The following is an 18,624-nucleotide window of genomic DNA, read 5'->3' as shown; positions in this document are numbered from 1 at the left end:
AAAAAATGTACATGCTTTTGTCCTGTGAGTCTGTCTTTACCAGTTTACTTTTCAGGCCCAGCTAGGGAACTTAGGAGGGTCAAGGAAAACTTCTTCCTCCCCTACAGCCTAAAATATGATTCTTCCCTCAGTGCCTCGTGGACACACGTGTTGGGAGCGAGCATGGCTTCACACTGCTGTCCCACGGCTCATGGCATGGAGGTGAGGGCCCCGTTCCGGGTGCAGTCTCTGCTGTTTGAAGGTGTGTGGCCCTGGACAAATCATTTGAACTGTGCTGTAGTTTCCTCAGCTATAAAGAATCCTAGTAATATTTACCTGACAGGGAGGTGTGAGGATTAAATTAGATACTACATTAAGGAAGATTAAAAAAGCACCCCACAAAAGGTGGCTGTTACTCTGATTACAAAAAAACTTTCCAGTTGAAAATTCATCCTGAACTAGGGTCTAATCAGAAGCCACAGTCCAGAGGCAGCCACTCTGAACCGTCTGCTGTCTGTGGCTCTGATCAGCACTGAAGTTTTATTAATTCGCATCATGGATGTTCATGCTGTCTAGATTGACGCCAGATAGTCTATAGGCAATGCCCGCTCCCTCAGTATAAAAGGCATGAGAATCAAGCACACTTGGGGCTGGTATCCTCAGCTTGGGATTCCCATAACTGGAACATTTTTGCCACCTGGTTGAATGAGAAGGGTTGAGCTGAACCCTGCATCTGGGATACTCTCTCACCTGCCTCCGGCGAGTCTTTCATGCACGGGGCTCATGGAGAGCATTGAACAGGATGTGTAATTTTTTCCCCCTTGCTTTTAAAATGAGGTTGATTTCAATATCACAAGGCTTACAGAAACAGACTATCAGTAGATGCAGTTTAGCTGAACTTGCCCTTGCAATTTGGACTGGAAACTTTTACATGGGTTTGATTGAAAAAACAGAATTTATGATCTGGTTATTTTTCAATATTGCAGACATATTAAATCTACCACAGGCACTAAGAACCATGGGATATTTGCATTTGGTTCACTGCAGAAAAATAGTAACAAATGTTGCACTCTACATGCTTACAGTGGTGCAATAAAGTACTGTAATGTTTCAGTGCCAACTTACAGAAATTCAATACAGCTCCTGCCCCGTGGAGTTGGGGTGCGTCACCCTCCCAACGTGGATGTGTTCACCACCGTGTAAGCTCCCTGAATCCCCTACTATTGGGACTTTATGGATGAAGATGGGAGTAGAAGGATGTGAGCTCACCTCTTCTTATGAAAACACCAAAATCGCAACTAACTGCTGAACAACCATTGACAAAAAAACACTGGAACCTACCAAAAAAGATATCCTACATCCAAAGACAAAGAAGAAGCCACGATGAGATGGTAGGAGGGGCACAATTGCGATAAAATCAAATCCCATACCTGCTGGGTGGGTGAACCACAAACTGGAATATAATTATATAGCAGAGATTCTCTCATAGGAGTGAAAGTTCTGAGCCCCAAATCAGGCTCCCCAGCCTGGGGGTCTGGCAATGGGAGGAGGAGCCCCCAGAGAAACTGGCTTTGAAGCCCTGCAGGGTTTGATCGCAGGAATTCCACAGGACTGCGGGAAACCAACTTCATGCTTGGAGGGTGCACACAGGACCCAGGGGAAAAAGCCGTGACCTCATAGGAGCCTGGGCCAGACCTACCTTCTGGTATTGGAGGGTCTCCTGAGGAGGCGGGAGGCGGCTGTGGCTCACTGCGGGGACAAGATACTGGCGGTGGTAGTTCTAGGGAGTATTCATTGGTGGGAGCCCTCTTGGAGGCCGCCATTTTCTCAACCAAGACGTGACGCCACCCAACAGCCTGTAAGCTCAGCGCCTCTGGCCCGACAACCCAGAGGGTGGGGATACAGCCCCACCCATCAGCAGACAGCCTGCTTAAAGCCTTCCTGAGTGATAAACACACCCTCTGACATGGCCGCGGCCACCAGTGGGACAAGACCCAGCTCCACCCACCAGTAGGCAGGAACCAGTCCCTCCCACCAGGAAGCCTGCACAGCCTCACCCAGGGGGCAGACAGCAGAAGCAAGAAGAACTACAACCCTGCAGCCTGCGGAATGGAAACAGCAATCAATCACCCAAAGTAAGACAAAATGAGACAGCAGAGGAATATGTCCCAGATGAAGGAACAAGATAAAACCCCAGAAGAACAATTAAGTGGAGAGAGGCAATCTACCTGAAAAAGAATTCAGAATAATAATAGTAAAGATGATCCAAGACCTCAGAGAAAGAATGGCGGCACAGATGGAGAAGATACAAGAAATGTTTAACAAGGACCTAGAAGAACTAAAGAACAAACAGAGATAAACAATACAATAACTGCAATGAAATATACACTAGGAGGAATCAATAGCAGAATAACTGAGGCAGAAGAACGGATAAGTGACCTGGAAAACAGAATGGTGGAATTCACTGCTGCAGAACAAAAGAAAGAAAGAAAAATGAAAAGAAATGAGGACAGTCTAAGAGACCTCTGGGACAACATTAAATGCACCAACATTTGCATTATGGGGTCCCAGAAGAAGAAGAGAGAGAGAAAGGACCTGAGAAAATATTGGAAGAGATAATAGCTGAAAAATTCCCTAACATGGGAAAGGAAACAGTCACCCAAGTCCAGGAAGTGCAGAGAGTTCCATACAGGATAAACCCAAGGAGGAACATGCCGAGACACATAGTAATCAAATTGACAAAAATTAAAGACCAAGAAAAACATATTAAAAGCAACAAATAACATACAAGGGAACTCCCATAAGGTTGACAGCTGATTTCTCAGCAGAAACTCTTCAGGCCAGAAGGGAGTGGCATGATATATATAAAGGGTTGAAAGGGAAGAACCTACAACCAAGATTACTCTACCCAGCGAGGGTCTCATTCAGATTCGATGGAGAAATCAAAAGCATAACAGACAGGCAAAAGCTAAGAGTATTCAGCGCCACCAGACCAGCTTTGCAACAAATGCTAAAGGAACTTCTCTAAATGGAAAAGAAAAGGCCACAACTAGAAACAAGAAAATTATGAATGGAAAAGCTCACCGGTAAAGGCAAACATACAGTAAAGGTAGGAAATCATCTGCATACAAATATGATTATCAAAACCAGCAATTATGAGGAGAGGAGAGTGCAAATGCAGGATACGGGAAATGCATTTAAATTAAAAGACCAGCAACTTAAAACAATCTTGTTTATATATAGACTGCTGTATCAAAACCTCATGGTAACCACAAACCAAAAATCTACAATAGACACACACACACACACACACACACACACACACACACACACACGGATTTTTTGGAGGCTTCCTCACGTGGGTATGATTGATTATTAGCTGTTTCTAGCCCCTCTCTCCTCTTATAAGGGTGAAGGGTAGGGCTGAGAATTCCAACCTTCTAATCATGGCTTGTCTTTCTGGTGACCAGCCCCCATCCAGGAGCCCACCCAGAAGATCGTCATCACAACAGAAGATGCCCCTAGTGTTCTTATCACTTCGGAAATTACAAGGGTTTATGAGCTCTGGGGCAGAGACCAATATACATTTTCTCTTATCTCCCTCCTAGCTTCTCAGTCCAGACCCGGTAATAAATTACAGGCAGGGCGGTATCTTCCACATTCAGCGTGAATGGGGTGCCCTGCCATGGGGTTAACGTCGGTGGAGGTTCCGTCTAAGCTCAGGCGTCACTAACTCTAGAAACAAGTGGTCCTTTCCTGGAAGACCAGAGCAGAATATGCTCCCCGAGATATAAAAGACCTTATCAAAGAAGCGTAGCTCCTAAAGCAAGCCGCAGCTCTGACAACAGGCAGGAGTCCTGGGCAACATTGTAAATGTTGAAGCAGTTTATGTCTTAACTTTGCGCCTGCTGCCTCGTCAATGTTTGTGGCAGAATTTGGCCCAGGATTTCTTCTCCTTGTGACCTCTCACCTGGTCACGAGGTAGGGGTTGGGCAACCCCTAGTTCTCCCCTGCCTCTAACTGTTGGACGCCTCTGCCGTCCACCCAAGAGAGCTCAGAATGCTACACAACTACACGGCTTCACCCAGCTCACAACACTCGATTTTAGGCTTGTTGCCGGGAGACACGTTCTAGTAGTGAGATTTCTTGGTGCAGAGCTTTCCACTGAGATGTGCTGAAAGACATCGTTCCCCTGCCCCCCAGCTGAACCTGTTCCTAGATAAAAACACACACTCACCATGAAGGGGTCGTAGGAAGGTTCTGGGGTTGCTGAGGCTGTGTTCTCGTACATGGGGTTCGAGATATTCTCGGGCTGCTGCTTGCCGAGAGCTGCCACGTCGATATCCTCTTCCGACTGCTCGGAAAGACAAGCACGGGGCTGAGCACCACCGAGTCCCCGAGGCAGGAGTGTCTCATCAAAATTGGGGGGGTAAAGCAAGCCACCCCCCGCCCACCTCCGGGAGCTTTTTCCTTTTCCTTTTATTGAGATCTGACTTACATATAATATCATGCACCAATCTTAAATGTTCAGTTCAATGACTTCTTAATACGTCCCCCCAGGTATGACCACCACCCAAGTCAGCATATAGGGCATCTCCAGCCCCCCCAGGAGGTTCCCTCATGCCCCTCGCCCGCCAATATCCGGTCCCACCCAGGGTAACCGCTATTCTGACTCCTGTCACCTGGAGTGGTTTTGCCTGTCCTTGAACTTAGCATAAAAGGAGTCATACAGCACGTGCACTTTGGCTAGATGTGATGTTTTATAAATCATGTATATGGTGCTGATAAATACACAGGCTATCTGCCAGAAGGAAGTGACCTGCTGCCTGGGGGCTGCTGGTAACCCTGGTCCCCAGTGTCTCCCCAGGGTCACCCCACCATCAGCCGAGACCCGCTGACCTGGATGTGGGCTCAACAGTTCAAAGAGGGCCAACGCGTTTCCCTGGCTGTGGCGTGAGGCCCCTGGCTGTGTAGGTCCCTACCCTGTCCCCACCCTCAGAGTCGGCCTTGAATCTCAGATCAGTCCTGGTGGGTGCCTGTCTTGTGAATCCTCCAAGATGAGTGGCCTCCTGGGCCCCTGGTGAATTTGCCTCCAAGCCAGACCCCTGGCACGAAGGGCCATTGGCAGCCCATCACCCTCCTCCGTGTCCTGTCTCGGCCAGGAAGAGGGCCTTGGAGCTGCCACTGCTGCTCTCTTAGGGGCAGAGGCCCCACCCAGGAGACGGGGAGTGTGTGCCAGGCGCCCAGCTGCCCGTGAGCTCTCTGAAGCAGCCCAGAGCCAGGGGCTGGGTTTCAGAGAGGACCCCCGTGCCCATGTTCCCATTTTTCTCCATCTTACCTCAAAATGCTGAAAGCCAATTGTTCTCCGGTTTAATCGAAAGTAAGAATATGCAGCCAAAGCGATGGCTCCAATGACCAGGATGATGGCAAAGAACATCCCCGTTCCCAAGCCAGCGTGGCTTGAAGTCTGAACACAGAAAGGGGAGCGGTTGGTACTCAAAACTGTGACTTCCCCAAAGAGGTGTGCTTTCTGGAGCCTACCCCATTCTGGCTGGCCTGAGGCATCTTGGTACCAGTTGGGATAAAAATAATGATAAAATTGTTAACATGTATCTAGCCCTTACTATTTCCAGGGTCTGTTCTAAGCCCCCTTACACAAAATAATCCATTTAAATGTATAAAAACACAAAGAGATAACAATTTTTATTCTTTCCACTTTCATATGGGAGAATGGAGACACAGAACGGGTAAGCACTTGCCCAATATCACACAGCCTGTGAGTGGTAGAGGTGGGCTTTGGAAGCCAGCCTGGCTTTGGAACTTATGTGCTTAACCACTATGCTGTGGAACTTCCCAGCAGCCAGCTGTGCTCGCCCCTCCCTCATACTTTTAGAACAAAGTTAGAATACTAACATCACCACCACCAACCAACCACAGCCGACCAACTCTTATATAGCATGTACTATGTGCCAGGGACTGTCTTCATTATTTTATATTAACTCGCCCTCCCAAGAACCCAGGGAGGAAGGCATTACGACCTCGATTTTGCAGGTAAGAAAAATGGGGCTCAGTGATGTTCTGGGGCTTGTCTAAGGTCACACGGTTACGAAGTGGAGATGCTCAGGATTTTCACTCCCTTTCCAGTGGTTTCTCCATTGGCCCATCCTGCCCTTTTCATTCAGCAGATATTGATGGTGACAGGTGTTATGTTGCTAACGCACTGGAGTGGGGGTGGGATGCGACAGGGCCCGGCATCCCTGAGGCCAGCTGCCGTGGATGGGGGAGGCGCCTCCAGTATCCGGAGGAGGGGTGGACAGGGCTTCCGGGAGTAGTTTGCTTCTTGGGGAGTGGACATTGGGATTCCCCCTGGCCCCTCACCAGGAACCCTGGATACTCACCACTGGGGTGGGAGGTGCTTTTAAAGGCCTGGAAATGACATGAATAATCCCATTGGAGGCAAAGATGTCCCACTGCAGAATGGCTCTTCCATCAACGAACCTGGTCTCCTAGGGGAGATGAGAAGAGGCTGGTGGAGATCTCTGACCACCTGACTCTTACTCTCCATGTGGGCAGCCCTTTCATGGAGGAAAGTTGTCCAGTTTCCCCGAGGTTGTGGCGCCTGGGCTTCAGGCCAGTCCTCACTGACAGGTAGCATAGGACTTGCGCTCACCCTCTGGACAGCCCAAAACACATTAGTAGCTCTTGTGCCAATTAGCTGATCTAAGAGCTGCAGAGACCCCAGGAGGTCATTCTGTCCAGCCCACTTGTTTAACAGATGAGAGTTCAGAAGGAAAATGGTATGTCCAAGATCACCCAGGTCGTAGGTGGCAAATCCCATGCCTCTGGATTCCAGATCCACTGCTGTGAACATCACACCACACTGTTAGAAAGGGATTTTAAGTGATCTAATTCCTTGCTAATCAAAGTGGGCTCCACTGGCTTGTGGCGTGGACAGTCACCTGAGAGTGCTTAGAAGTGCAGAACCTGAGGCCTCACAACCCACCCACTGAATCACAACATGCATTTTAACAAACCTGTATGTGATTAAAATGCATAGTAAAGTTTGAGAAGCACTGGTCTAAACTACTGATCGTCGGTAATAAAGATCATTTATTAGGTAAAAGCTAAAAGTAATTCATTTAGCCCTTGCTACATGTCAGACACTATTATCACACGTCGGAAGACTTGAATCACTGAATCTCCATAAAAGCCTATGATCTGACAAAACTGCAATGAGGTATCACCTCACACCAGTCAGAATGGCCGTCATCAGAAAGTCTACAAATAATAAATGGTGGAGAGGGTGTATCCAGCAATCCCACTCCTGGGCGTATATCTGGAGAAAACCATAATTCGAAAAGATACACGCACCCCAATGTTCATAGCAGCACTATTTACAATAGCCAAGACATGGAAGCAACCTAAATTTCCATTGACAGATGAATGGACAAAGAAGATGTGGTACATATATACAATGGAATATTACTCAGCCATAGAAAAATGAAATAATGCCATTTGCAGCAACATGGATGGACCTAGAGATTATCACACTAAGTCAGGCAGAAAGACAAATTTTATCATATGTATCACTTATATGTGGAATCTAAAAAAATGATACAAACGAATTTATTTACAAAACAGAAACAGACTCACAGACAAAAAACAAACTTATGGTTAACGCAGGGGAAAGGTAGGGAGGAGGGATATATTAGGAGTATAGGATTAACAGATATACTCTACTATATATAAAATAGATAATTAACAAGGACCTACTATATAGCACAGGGAACTATAGTCAATATTTTGTAATAACCTATATGGGAAAAGAATCTGAAAAAATATATATATAATTGAATATATATATAACTGAATCATTTCGCTGTACTCCTAAAACTAACACAACATTGTAAATCAACTATACTTCGATTAAAAAATATATTTTTAAAAAAGCCTATGATTTGAACATCATGGTTGTCATGGTCACATTACCACCACCACTATCACTACTTCTAATATCACTACCACCACTATCATCCCCACCATTATCCATCATCATCATCAAAATAATCATCACCACCACCACCATCATCATCATCAACACACCACCATCATTAACATCACCATTATCAAAATAATGTCACTATTATTACCATCATAATTATCATCATTACCAACATCATTAACACCACCATTATCAAAATATCACTATTACCACCATCATAATCATCATCACCGTTACCACCACCACCATCATCATCAACATCATTAACACATCACCAACATCCCTGCTTTTCAGATGAGGAAATTGGGACACTTAGAAGTGAGATAACTTGTCTAAGTTCCTAGAGCTAGTGAGTGGCAGAACTGGTTTTCATACGAGGGTCATTTGACTTGAAGGCTCACATGTTAACACCTAGGATAGGCTGGCAATCTGACAGAAATAAGGGCAGAGAATCAGACTGCTTTAAAATGGTTTCATTTAAAGCTGGTTCACCAGCTTCTGGGGCTGGCGGTCACCAATGGCTTATTTCCCAAAGGGTAGGGGCTGCCTGACAGGCAGTGTGGTGTGTCCTGGTGCGCAGCTAGTACCGCTAACTGCAGCTTTGGAGTTTACTTTCACATTATAAGAGTTGCCATCTATTAAGCACCTGCTCTCTGCTAGGAGCTTGGCATATATTATCCCCACTTCCCCCTATAAGCCCAGAAGACTTTTCATACCAGTTGGCGCTGGTCCTGGCTGGAGGTGATGAGCAGCTGGCTTCCCAGCCTAGTGTGCAGGACGGTACCGTTGACAAGGTCATTGTAAAAAAAGATGCTGACATTGGCGAGATGGTGCTCGATGTCCCGCCCAGACAGAGTCTGAGAGCAGAGAAGAGACACGAAAACGGTCTTTAAAGGCCAAGCAATATTTTCTCCTTTTAATGACAAGGATGACCCAGGGAAAAAAAAATCACTTCGCAAAGCCTTGGTTTTTCTGCCTCCACTTTGAAAGTCATTTTTATGGACAAAGCAGAGCTTCCCAGTGGTGTCCTGGGAGGAATGGGTCTTGAGTGAGTAACAAGTGAGCAGAGCTATTGCTTCTCTCAGCCCTCAGTGGGGTCTGGGCTGTCAGAGCCCGTGGGTGGGCTGAATAAACACTGCCAGTTCCTCTGTGTGCCGTGACATGAAAAAGGTTGATGTAGTAGATCAGTTGCCCCCATGGCCCTGGTTCTTCACCCCTCCCCGTATCCCTGCTCTTTACCACATCATCTGAGGGCCTCCCACTCTGACTTTGGGCTCAGCCACATGACCTGTTGGGCCAGTGGCATGTTAGCAAATGTGACCAGACGGGGGCTTAGAAAGCACTGGCAGGACTGGGCTTGCTCTCACCACAAGCCCGGGCTAGCCTGCTGGAGGACGAGAGCCCTGCGGAGCAGAGCCCCAGACAAGCCAGCCTAGGTAACCTGACGGCCAGCCCGGCTTAGACACACGAGCACGCCTGGCCTGGCCCGGAAGGACTGCCAGCCGGTCTACAGCTGTTGGAGCTACATAAATGTGAAGCCACTGCGTTCTGGGGTCGTTTGTAGCCTTGCGCTATGGTGGTGATAGGCCGCTGATACTGTCTAGAAGCGCTAGCCCAAAGCACAGACGTCAGGAGCCCAACTCACCTCATTTTCCCCCAGCCCGCTGTTCTGTGGCACAAAGAGGGTGCTTCGGATCGACAGGTCAGTCAGGTGTTTCAGAAACGCCCGGCCTCTGGCTGAGCTGTTGGAATAGGCCAGCACTTCCTGGGGAGAGGAAGGAGGTGGTCAGACGGGTCAGCCTGGTGTGCAGGGACCGGGGTGGCTGGAGAGGGTAGCATCACCCCTCTGGGAATATTCCTGCTGGTCGTCCCAACTCAGGCTGCCACTCGTCCGCTCTTCTGTCTGACTGCCCCTTGAGAAGACTGTAGGAGGATTTTTCCTTTCCTCAACAAATCCTCTGGTCCCAAGTCACGGCCAGATCACAGGCCATTCTCAACACGACAGCCCGACAGCCCGTGTGGTCTTTGAAACGTTAAGTGAAGTCTTGAGTCTCCTTTTGTCAAAACCCTGCAAGGGCCCCCACTTCTCCCAGAGGAAAAGCCAAAGTCCTTACAGTGGCCCGTGAGGCCCAAACCATCTGGACTGTTGCTCCTCTGACCCCGTGCCCGGCTGTCCTCTCGCTCACTCTGTTCCAGCCACGCTGGCCTCCCTGACGTTCCTCAAGCTTGCCCAGCACTCTCCTGCCTTTCATCCTTTGCCTGGTTGTTTCTTCTGTCTGGAAGATTCTTCCTCCAAATCTGCACGGTTAACTTCCTCTCTTCTGTTCACACTTTACTCACGTGTCACCTTCTCACTAAGGCCTTTCCTCATCACTCTATGCAAAATGGGAACCCTGGGCTTCCCTGGTGGCGCAGTGGTTGAGAGTCCGCCTGCCGATGCAGGGGACACGGGTTCGTGCCCCGGTCCGGGAAGATCCCACATGCCGCGGAGCGGCTAGGCCCGTGAGCCATGGCCGCTGAGCCTGCGCGTCTGGAGCTTGTGCTCCGCAATGGGAGAGGCCACAGGGGTGAGAGGCCCGCGTAACGCAAAAAAACAAAAAACAAACAAACAAAAAAAAATGGGAACCCTGTGGTTCCCCTTACCCTCCCCACCCCACCCCCCATAGCCTAGATCATCTTCTAGCTTTCAATACTATTTATTGTTTATTGTTTGTCTATTTTGTTCACTGATATATCTGAAGCACTTTGTAAGTACTCAATAAATACTCACTGAACAAATTTTAAAAAGTCACACTACCCAGTTCAGCTTTGTCATTGTGCAGAGAGTACCGCTGACACCCAGAGAAGATAATTTGCGGAAGGGCACGTAGCCAGTGAGTTTTGTTCTACACCGTCTTTTCTCTGAGATGCTGTCACAAGCCAGGCTCCCATGCAGCACAAGTATTGGTTTGGGTGTTTACCTTTAGAGTATTTACGGTAACGCTGAATTTTTAGACGAGTTAGGTGGATACCTTTGGTCTGTGGAAAAAGGCTCGCCATTGTGGGGTCCTTGGTTTAGCTTCTGCCCTGCTCCTACAAGCCCTATACTTATGCTCAGTCCCCTCTCCTTGGCTATGTCCTTGACCTTGCTAAGCCTCAGTTTCTTTATCTGCAAAATGGGAATAACAGCAGAAGTGACTTCATAAGGTTGCATGAGGATTTATTCCTTCTAGCAAGTATTTATTGAGCACCTACTATATGCCAGCCACAAGGCAGAGAAAATCCTTTCCCTTACGGAGCTTATGTTCTATGAACCAAGTGACAAGGGCCCTGAAAGGGCTCAGTACAATGCCCCGTGCGAAGGAAGTGCGTAAGAAATTTTAGCTATTGTTATTAAAATTATTAGCTCAGTTCTTTCATCAGTCAACACCAATTCCTTCTCTAACAGGGGCTTTCTCTTCATTGGACGTGACTTGTAGAATGTTAAAGTGACTTTAAGTGCAGTGCAGGAATTCCCTGGTGGTCCAGTGGTTAGGACTCTGCGCTTTCACTGCCGCGGGTGTGGGTTCGATCCCTGGTTGGGGAAGTAAGATCCCGCAAGCCGCATGGTGCAGCCGAGAAGAAAAACAAAAAGTGCAGTGCAAAATGCAAGCTGACCGCGTGCGGAGCATTTGGCTCACTGGGTGACCGCCAGGCAGACTTAGCTAACTGTGCCCTACCCGGTCCACAAAGATAAAAGAGCACCTCACTCCTCCAGGGCCGACTCTGAAGCTGCTGTAGGTGCACACAGAGATAAGGATACCAGCTGATACCAGTACAGCATTTTGCATCTGCTGGCCACAGGGCTAAGCACTTTATAAATATTAGGTCATCTATTTATCACAGTGCCCCTATGAGACTGGTGCTATCATCATCTCCATTTTACAAATGAGCAAACTGAGGCTCAGAAGGGAAAGTAACTCATGTAAGGTGATGCACCAAGTGGCAAACCTAAGCTTCAGACTCGGGCAGTGAGGCTCAGTGTCCACGCCCTTTCGGGACTTTTTTTTTTTTTTTTTTGGCTGCGCCACACGTCATGTGGGATCTTAGTTCCCTGACTAGGGATTGAACCTGCGGCCCCTGCATTGGAAGCGTGGGGTCTTAACTACTGGACCGCCAGGAAGTCCCTTTTTTTTTTTTTTTTTGGTCAGTGTCCATGCTCTTAACTATGACTGTGAACCTCTGTCTTCTTTGAAGGACTCACCTCTCTAATACCTGCTTTGAGGCGACCCCTCCACCCCGAGGCGAAAGCAAACAGACATGGCACATACATACCGTCAGGAAGTTTGTGAGCGAGGGGAAGGACATCAGGACCTGCAACAGATTTCCACTGCACGAGAAGCCATCTCCCACGTAACCTGCCTTGCAGGTGCAGTTCACATCTGGAAGGCAGGAGCACACGGGGGCCCGCCACAGTGAGGCAGGGGCCTGGGCTGCCCCATCTCACCCTGGGAGGTCGGCTGGCCAGGCTGAGGACTGCTCAGCAGCTGCATGGCCTGGAATCTAAAGGGGCGTGTGGGCCGTTACCTTTCATCCGGTAGCAGAAGACATCCCACATTTCACTCTTGTTGTTTCTTGTTCCGTAGTCCACTATCCCAATGATACCAGAGCCACAGTTCTGGGAGGAGTAGGATGTGGGGTAGGCTACTCGCCCACTGTCCAGCCAGCCTGCTGAGCAGAGGTGGTACTTGGCCTGTAGGGACACAGATGTGGCCATGGGTCAGCTGTGATTTCATATTTGTTGTGGAGTTCTTTGGGTAACGTCTGACTCCCCCATCAGACTGAAAACTCCACGGAGTTTGGAATTATGGCTCATTTTGCCTATTGTACCCCGTGCCTGGAACATAGTAGGTGTTCATTAAATTTTTGTTGATTGAGCCATTGGATGGATGAAAGTGGTGCCTTCTCTTTCCTGTAGGTGCCCGGGTCCTTCACACTCATTTTTCTTCCCTCTGCTCTCGAGAAAGGATTTGCAATCAGCTATTTTTTCCCTGGGTGCAAATTCTTCTGCTTATGCGTTGATAGAACTGTAACCGATCATCAGTCATCATCCTCACCATCACCATTCACTGTAACACTTATTGAGAGCTTATTCTGGGCCAGGTTCTGTTGCAAGGGCTTTTCATGTGTCAGCACCTTTAACACTTGTATCAACCCTTTGAGATAGAAACTTAAAAAAAACCTCTATCATATAATTGAGAAAATAGAGGCAAAAAGGGTTAAGTAACTTGCTCAAAGTCATACAGCCAGCGAGTAGCGGAGTTGAGATTCACACCCATGCAGTCTACTCCAGAGCTCTTAATCTTAAAAACTGAGTTCCTACTGTGTGCCAGTCACTGTACCATATTACCTTTAGTCCTTATACAAACATGCCCGGTGGGACAGAGGTTTCAATGGCTTGATCAAGGCCATACAACCAGCAAGCAGGAGAAACAAGAAATTCTGACCCTCCAAGATGCTGGGTCCTGGCATCAAAGGCTTTGCTCCTTGGTAAAGAAACGTCAGGTCTGAGCATCTGGTAGTGATGGAGGTTGGAGGGCAGTAACATCATCCTGATGGACAGTGGTCTCCTCTACTCCCAGTGAGCAGTCACTAGCAGGTCACTCAAAGTCGCTGACGTTTCCTAATTGGCTTCTGGTTTTAGAGGCTAAGAGAGTAGCCCTGACCAGAGCTCCATTTCCTCCCTGGCTGTGGCTGAGAGCTGGAGCACTTCCCATGTCCTCCTTTCACAGCCCCTCCAGACAAAGAGAGCCCCAGCTATTCCAGAAAACTCAGCTGCTTTGTGGGTTCAGGGAGACCCTAGGCTTGTGGTTAACTGATCTCTTTCTGGTTTCCATCTATGAGGTACACACTCCCAGTCTGTGCCTCTGCCTTGGTGGTTGAATGTCATGATCGAGAGAAGACTTTTGGAGTCAGGGGTACATGGAATGCTGGACCTGCCACTTCTTGGCTGGGTGACATTGGGCACATTACCTTTCAGAGCCTCAGTTGCCCTCTCTGTAAAAAGATAGGAATACCTACCTCCAGGGACGTTGTAAGAATGGACAGCAATGTCAGGGAAGCACCCCACACTGTGCCTGACACACGGTAGACTCCCGGTGGACATGACGAATCGTTATTGCTCCAGGAGCTCCCTGAACTCCCCGCTCCAGGAAGGCAACAGCCTGAGTCTCCCCTGTGTCCAGAGGAAGCTGCATCTCCTCCCCTGAAGACCCTGCCTGCACAGTGCCCGCCAACTGGGCCCCACCTTCTGGGCGTAGGAGAGCTGGTTGTAGGTTGCCATGGTTGCAGCTTCCTTGGTACAGGCCTCTCTGGCTTTGTCAAAGGTCAGCTTGTACTGGCCCAGCGGGGAGCGTAGATGGAACACTCCAGCGGTGGTATCTAGAAGGGGGAGGAGAGGAATCGTCCAGGCCAGCCCCCCTGGCTGGCAGTGCTTTCATCAGAGGTTTTCAAAGTGGAAGGCTGACCGTATCCCAGGGTTTCTTGGGATGCCACTCCCCTTTGAGATGTCATTTAAAATACTTATTTCTTTTCTAACTATGAAAGTAGCACGTGTCTGGTAGAAATCTGGGCCGTACGGAAAAGAAAAGAGAGGAACAAAAATCACCTACAGTCCCGCTCTCTGGAAATAATCATTACTCCATGGCTAACATTCTGATGTACTTCCGTACAGAATTTTTATTTTTGTAACTTTTAATTTTGATGTAATTTCACCCTTCCAGTCTTTTTCCCTGTCCGTTTACATGTCATATATACCACAAGTGTGGCAGTATGCTGCATATTTAGTTTTTAGAAATCTTTCTTATAACGTGAAATCACGATTATTTCCCAATATTATAAATTTTCTCTGGCAACATAATTTCCCCTTGACACTTTTAGTTGAACACTTTTTGTGAACTTCACAGCCATGAAAAAAAAATACATAAAAATGAATTTCTGCCAAGGACCCCATGTGTTTTCTGATTGCCACTATGCCTTTACAAAAGCTTTCTAGCCATTTTCCCCCTAAGATACTAGAAGATTTTAATCCTTTTTAAATAGTTGGTATCTTTTTTTTAACCAGTTAATGCAGAGACCAATGCATGTGACTTCAAGAAACAAGTCAGATTTTTATATTGTCAAGTTCTTTATCAAATGCCACTAAAACGGTACTTTCTACCCCCAAAAGAGCGAAGTTTAAGATTTTTTTTCTTTCTTTCTTTCTTTCTTTTTTTTTTTTTGGCTGCCCGGCTTGCAGGATCTTAGTTCCCTGACCAGGGATTGAACCTGTGCCCCCTGCAGGGGTCCTAACCACTGGACCACCAGGGAATTCCCAAGATTTTCTTCTTTGACCGCAGACAATAGTATATTCATCCACAGGCCATGTAATCTTGTCAGCCACACCTGAAATATAAACACTTACCAATATAACAGCTTGGGGAAGGACGGAAAGGTGTTTAGCCTTGTCTCCTTCCCAAGTCAACACGATTCTTTTTTTAAAATTAATTATTTTTTGGCTGCGCTGGGTCTTTGTTGCTGTGCACAGGCTTTCTCTAGTTGCAGCGAGCGGGGGCTGCTCTTCGCTGCAGTGCGCAGGCTTCCCTTGTTGCGGAACACGGGCTCTAGGCATGTGGGCTTCAGTAGTTGCAGCACGTGGGCTCAGTAGTTGCAGCACATGGGCTCAGTAGTTGCAGCGTGCGGGCTCTAGGGTGTGTGGGCTTCAGTAGTTGTGGTGCGCGGGCTCAGTAGTTGTGGCTCGCGGGCTGTAGAGCACAGGCTCAGTAGTTGGGGCACATGGGTTTAGTGGCTACGCGGCATGTGGGATCTTCCCGGACCAGGGCTCGAACCCGTGTCCCCTGCACTGGCAGGCGGATTCTTAACGACTGCGCCACCAGGGAAGTCCCCACAATTCTTAATAGTGCCCTTGAGTGGATATAACAGTATATTTGATCATCCTTTACTGTTAGATATTTGTTATTTCTAATTTTTTGTGATGTTAGGTAATGCTGGGATGGTATGTTTCCCGTTATTCAATTCTTAGATTATTTCAATAGGATGTGTCCCTTGAATGTCATGAGGCTCTCTGCACACATTGCCGAATTGGATGCCACAGAGGCTGTGTGAGTTTGCCCTCCTCGGAACTGTGTGAGAGTAGGCACTTCCTCCTGAGTGTGGGATGCCTCCGTAGCCTGCCCACCGGGACAGCTGAGGCATCCCAATGCCATCTCGTCGTCTTAAGGGTAACCACTCAGCCACAACAGAAGGTGGGTCCAGTGTGACGCTCAGTCACTTAATATCACTACCATCACTGTCTCAGTATTCATAAAAAGTAGAAGAGAAAAACCCCCTGGAGAAGATGGGCGATGTTCCACGAACTGAATAGATTCAGTGAGTTGTGGGAACAGGCAGGACTGGCTGAATGAATCGCGCCCTAAAGAAAAAAGCCAAGCACCTCTTGACTCCACACTCCTCCTGGCAAATGACTCATGAATCAACGTCCCTGGTCCCAACTGCTCATTCTTGACCCCATCCTAAATAACAACCGCCTACAGAATCTCCCTGCTTTGAAGTCCCACCATCACCTTGAAATAGAACTTGGAAGATCCATCATCACCTTGAACATAGACTGTCCCCAGCAAAGCTTTCAAAATTCTTGGGCCCCCCACTCCCAGACTGCTTTAACACCACCACTGGGTTGGTCTCTCGAGATGGAAACCTTACATTATGGTTGACCCTTTCCTTTTCTTCACTCTCCATGTCCACGGTGTGCCCTTTTCTCCCTCATCTTACTCCTCTTCCCCGCAGAGATCCTGTTACCTTGGGGTCATAGCCTTGATACTATGCTGTCCCTCCCACCATCGCCTCGTCCTTCTCAGCTGACCCCTGATAACTGCTGTCCCTGAGTCCTCCCAGCAGAAAGTCTTGCCAGCTCTTCTGTGCATAGCTCAACTCCAGCATCTTTCAAGCGTCTACTGTAGCCCCAGGCCTCTATTCAGCTCCCTGGGATTCCCTCTCTCATCCCACCCAGAGATCCTTCCCTTCTCTATTCTTTTTTAAAAAAAATTTACTGCGGTAAAATACACATAACATAAAATTCGCCTCTTGACCACTTTAAGTGTACAATTCCGTGGCATTAAGTACATTTACATGTGCAACCATGACCACTATCCATTTCTAGAATGTTTCCATCATCCCAAACAGAAACTTTGTACCCATTAAAGAATGAGCCCCTCTCCCCACCCTTCAGTAACCTCTATCCTTCCTTCTGTCTCTCTGAATTTGCCTATTATAGGTACCTTCTGTCTGTGGAAGAGTACAATGTTTGTCCTTTTGTGTCTGGCTTATTTCATGGCGCATGTTTTCAAGGTTCATGGACGCTGTAGCATGTACAGAATTTCATTCCTTTTATAGGGTGAGTAATGTCCCACCGTATACTGCATTTTATCTATCCGTCCATAGGTTGAACATTTCAGTTGTTTCTGCCTTTTGGCTGTTGTGAATAATGCTGCTGTGAACGTGGGTGTACAAATATCTGCTTGAGTCCCTGCTTCCAATTTTTCTCTAACCAGCTTGCTCTCTCCCTTCAGTTGCACCATCAGCATGAGATAAATCGCTATCTTCTGTCTTATTACCTTTCTTCCCCCGGTCTTATTGATTAAAAAATGTCCTCAACTCCATTGGGAATCTCCTTGCAAGAAGAGACAGTGTCATATATTTGTCGTATCTCCTGTGTATTTCTCCTGCTTATATTTCCTCCACTTCATCCCCAAAATGGACTTGAGGTGTCTTAGGACTTGATGCGTGATAGGGACTGAATGTCTGTGTCCCCCACAAATTTGTATGTTGAAATCCGAACCCTCAATGTGCTTGATGTCAGCCTCCACTGGGTCCTGGGCAATGCATGGGCTGTTTGGTCCCAGTTTGTTTTTTAAGATTTTTTTTTCCTGATGTGGACCACTTTTGAAGTCTTTATTGGATTTGTTACAACATTTCTTCTGCTTTACGTTTTGCTTTTTTGGCCTTGAGGCATGTGGGATCCTAGCTCCCCTACCAGGGATCGAACTCACCCCCCTGCACTGGAAGGCGAAGTCCCAACCACTGCACCACTAGGGAAGTCCCTGACCCTTTGCTCTTGCAGAGGTCCCTTCCCCATGCCTGAGGCCAGGTGCTTCGGGCCACTGACCTTGGAAGTGGAGGTCAGCACAGTCAGCGTCGGCGTGGCACTGCCCATTGTCCTGCAGGCAGCGGTCGATGGGCAGCTGCTCCAGTTCACAGTCCAGCCCGTCTCCCACGTAATGACGTTTACATTCACACTTGTGCTTGCCCTGGGAGGGAAGAGTGGGAAAGAAGAAAAAGGCCCTTCTCTGGGCCCCCAGAACCCCATGTGCTCCGCGGGCCACCATCCAGCACAGGAGGTGCTCAGAAGGGTAAGAAACATGCCTGTCCGGTCCGGTGGGGACTGAGTTACTGCTCTGTCTTGCTTTTGCACAGGTTCAGGATGGAATGTCCTCCTTTACATCTCAGCTCAGATGTCGCTTCCCTGACTCCCGGTCCCTTTTTATCACACTGGCCTGATTTTTGTTCCTCCTGACTCTTGGCCCTCTCTGAAGGTATCTTGTACACTCATTTCTGTACTGAAGATGCCC

The 18,624-nt window shown here is 47.9% G+C and overlaps 1 protein-coding gene across 1 annotated transcript in view; it reads right to left on the bottom strand.

Moving 5' to 3' along the window:
• The window catches only part of STAB2 (stabilin 2), a 166,039-nt gene that overhangs the window by 1,044 nt on the left and 146,371 nt on the right, over window positions 1-18,624 (bottom strand). The window contains exons 60-68 of the mRNA XM_067697744.1: window positions 18,162-18,303; window positions 14,247-14,380; window positions 12,527-12,692; window positions 12,275-12,381; window positions 9,627-9,746; window positions 8,698-8,838; window positions 6,378-6,485; window positions 5,318-5,446; window positions 4,217-4,333 (exon numbers count right to left, since the gene is read on the bottom strand). Coding sequence (XP_067553845.1) covers window positions 4,217-4,333; window positions 5,318-5,446; window positions 6,378-6,485; window positions 8,698-8,838; window positions 9,627-9,746; window positions 12,275-12,381; window positions 12,527-12,692; window positions 14,247-14,380; window positions 18,162-18,303 — 1,164 coding nt within the window. The remainder of the gene's footprint in view (window positions 1-4,216; window positions 4,334-5,317; window positions 5,447-6,377; window positions 6,486-8,697; window positions 8,839-9,626; window positions 9,747-12,274; window positions 12,382-12,526; window positions 12,693-14,246; window positions 14,381-18,161; window positions 18,304-18,624) is intronic.

This window comes from Pseudorca crassidens, chromosome 11 (genome assembly GCF_039906515.1).
Source record: "Pseudorca crassidens isolate mPseCra1 chromosome 11, mPseCra1.hap1, whole genome shotgun sequence".
Taxonomy (NCBI): domain Eukaryota; kingdom Metazoa; phylum Chordata; class Mammalia; order Artiodactyla; family Delphinidae; genus Pseudorca; species Pseudorca crassidens.
The sequence above is the reverse complement of the archived record's forward strand: the minus strand, read 5'-3'. Positions and strand labels throughout refer to the sequence as shown.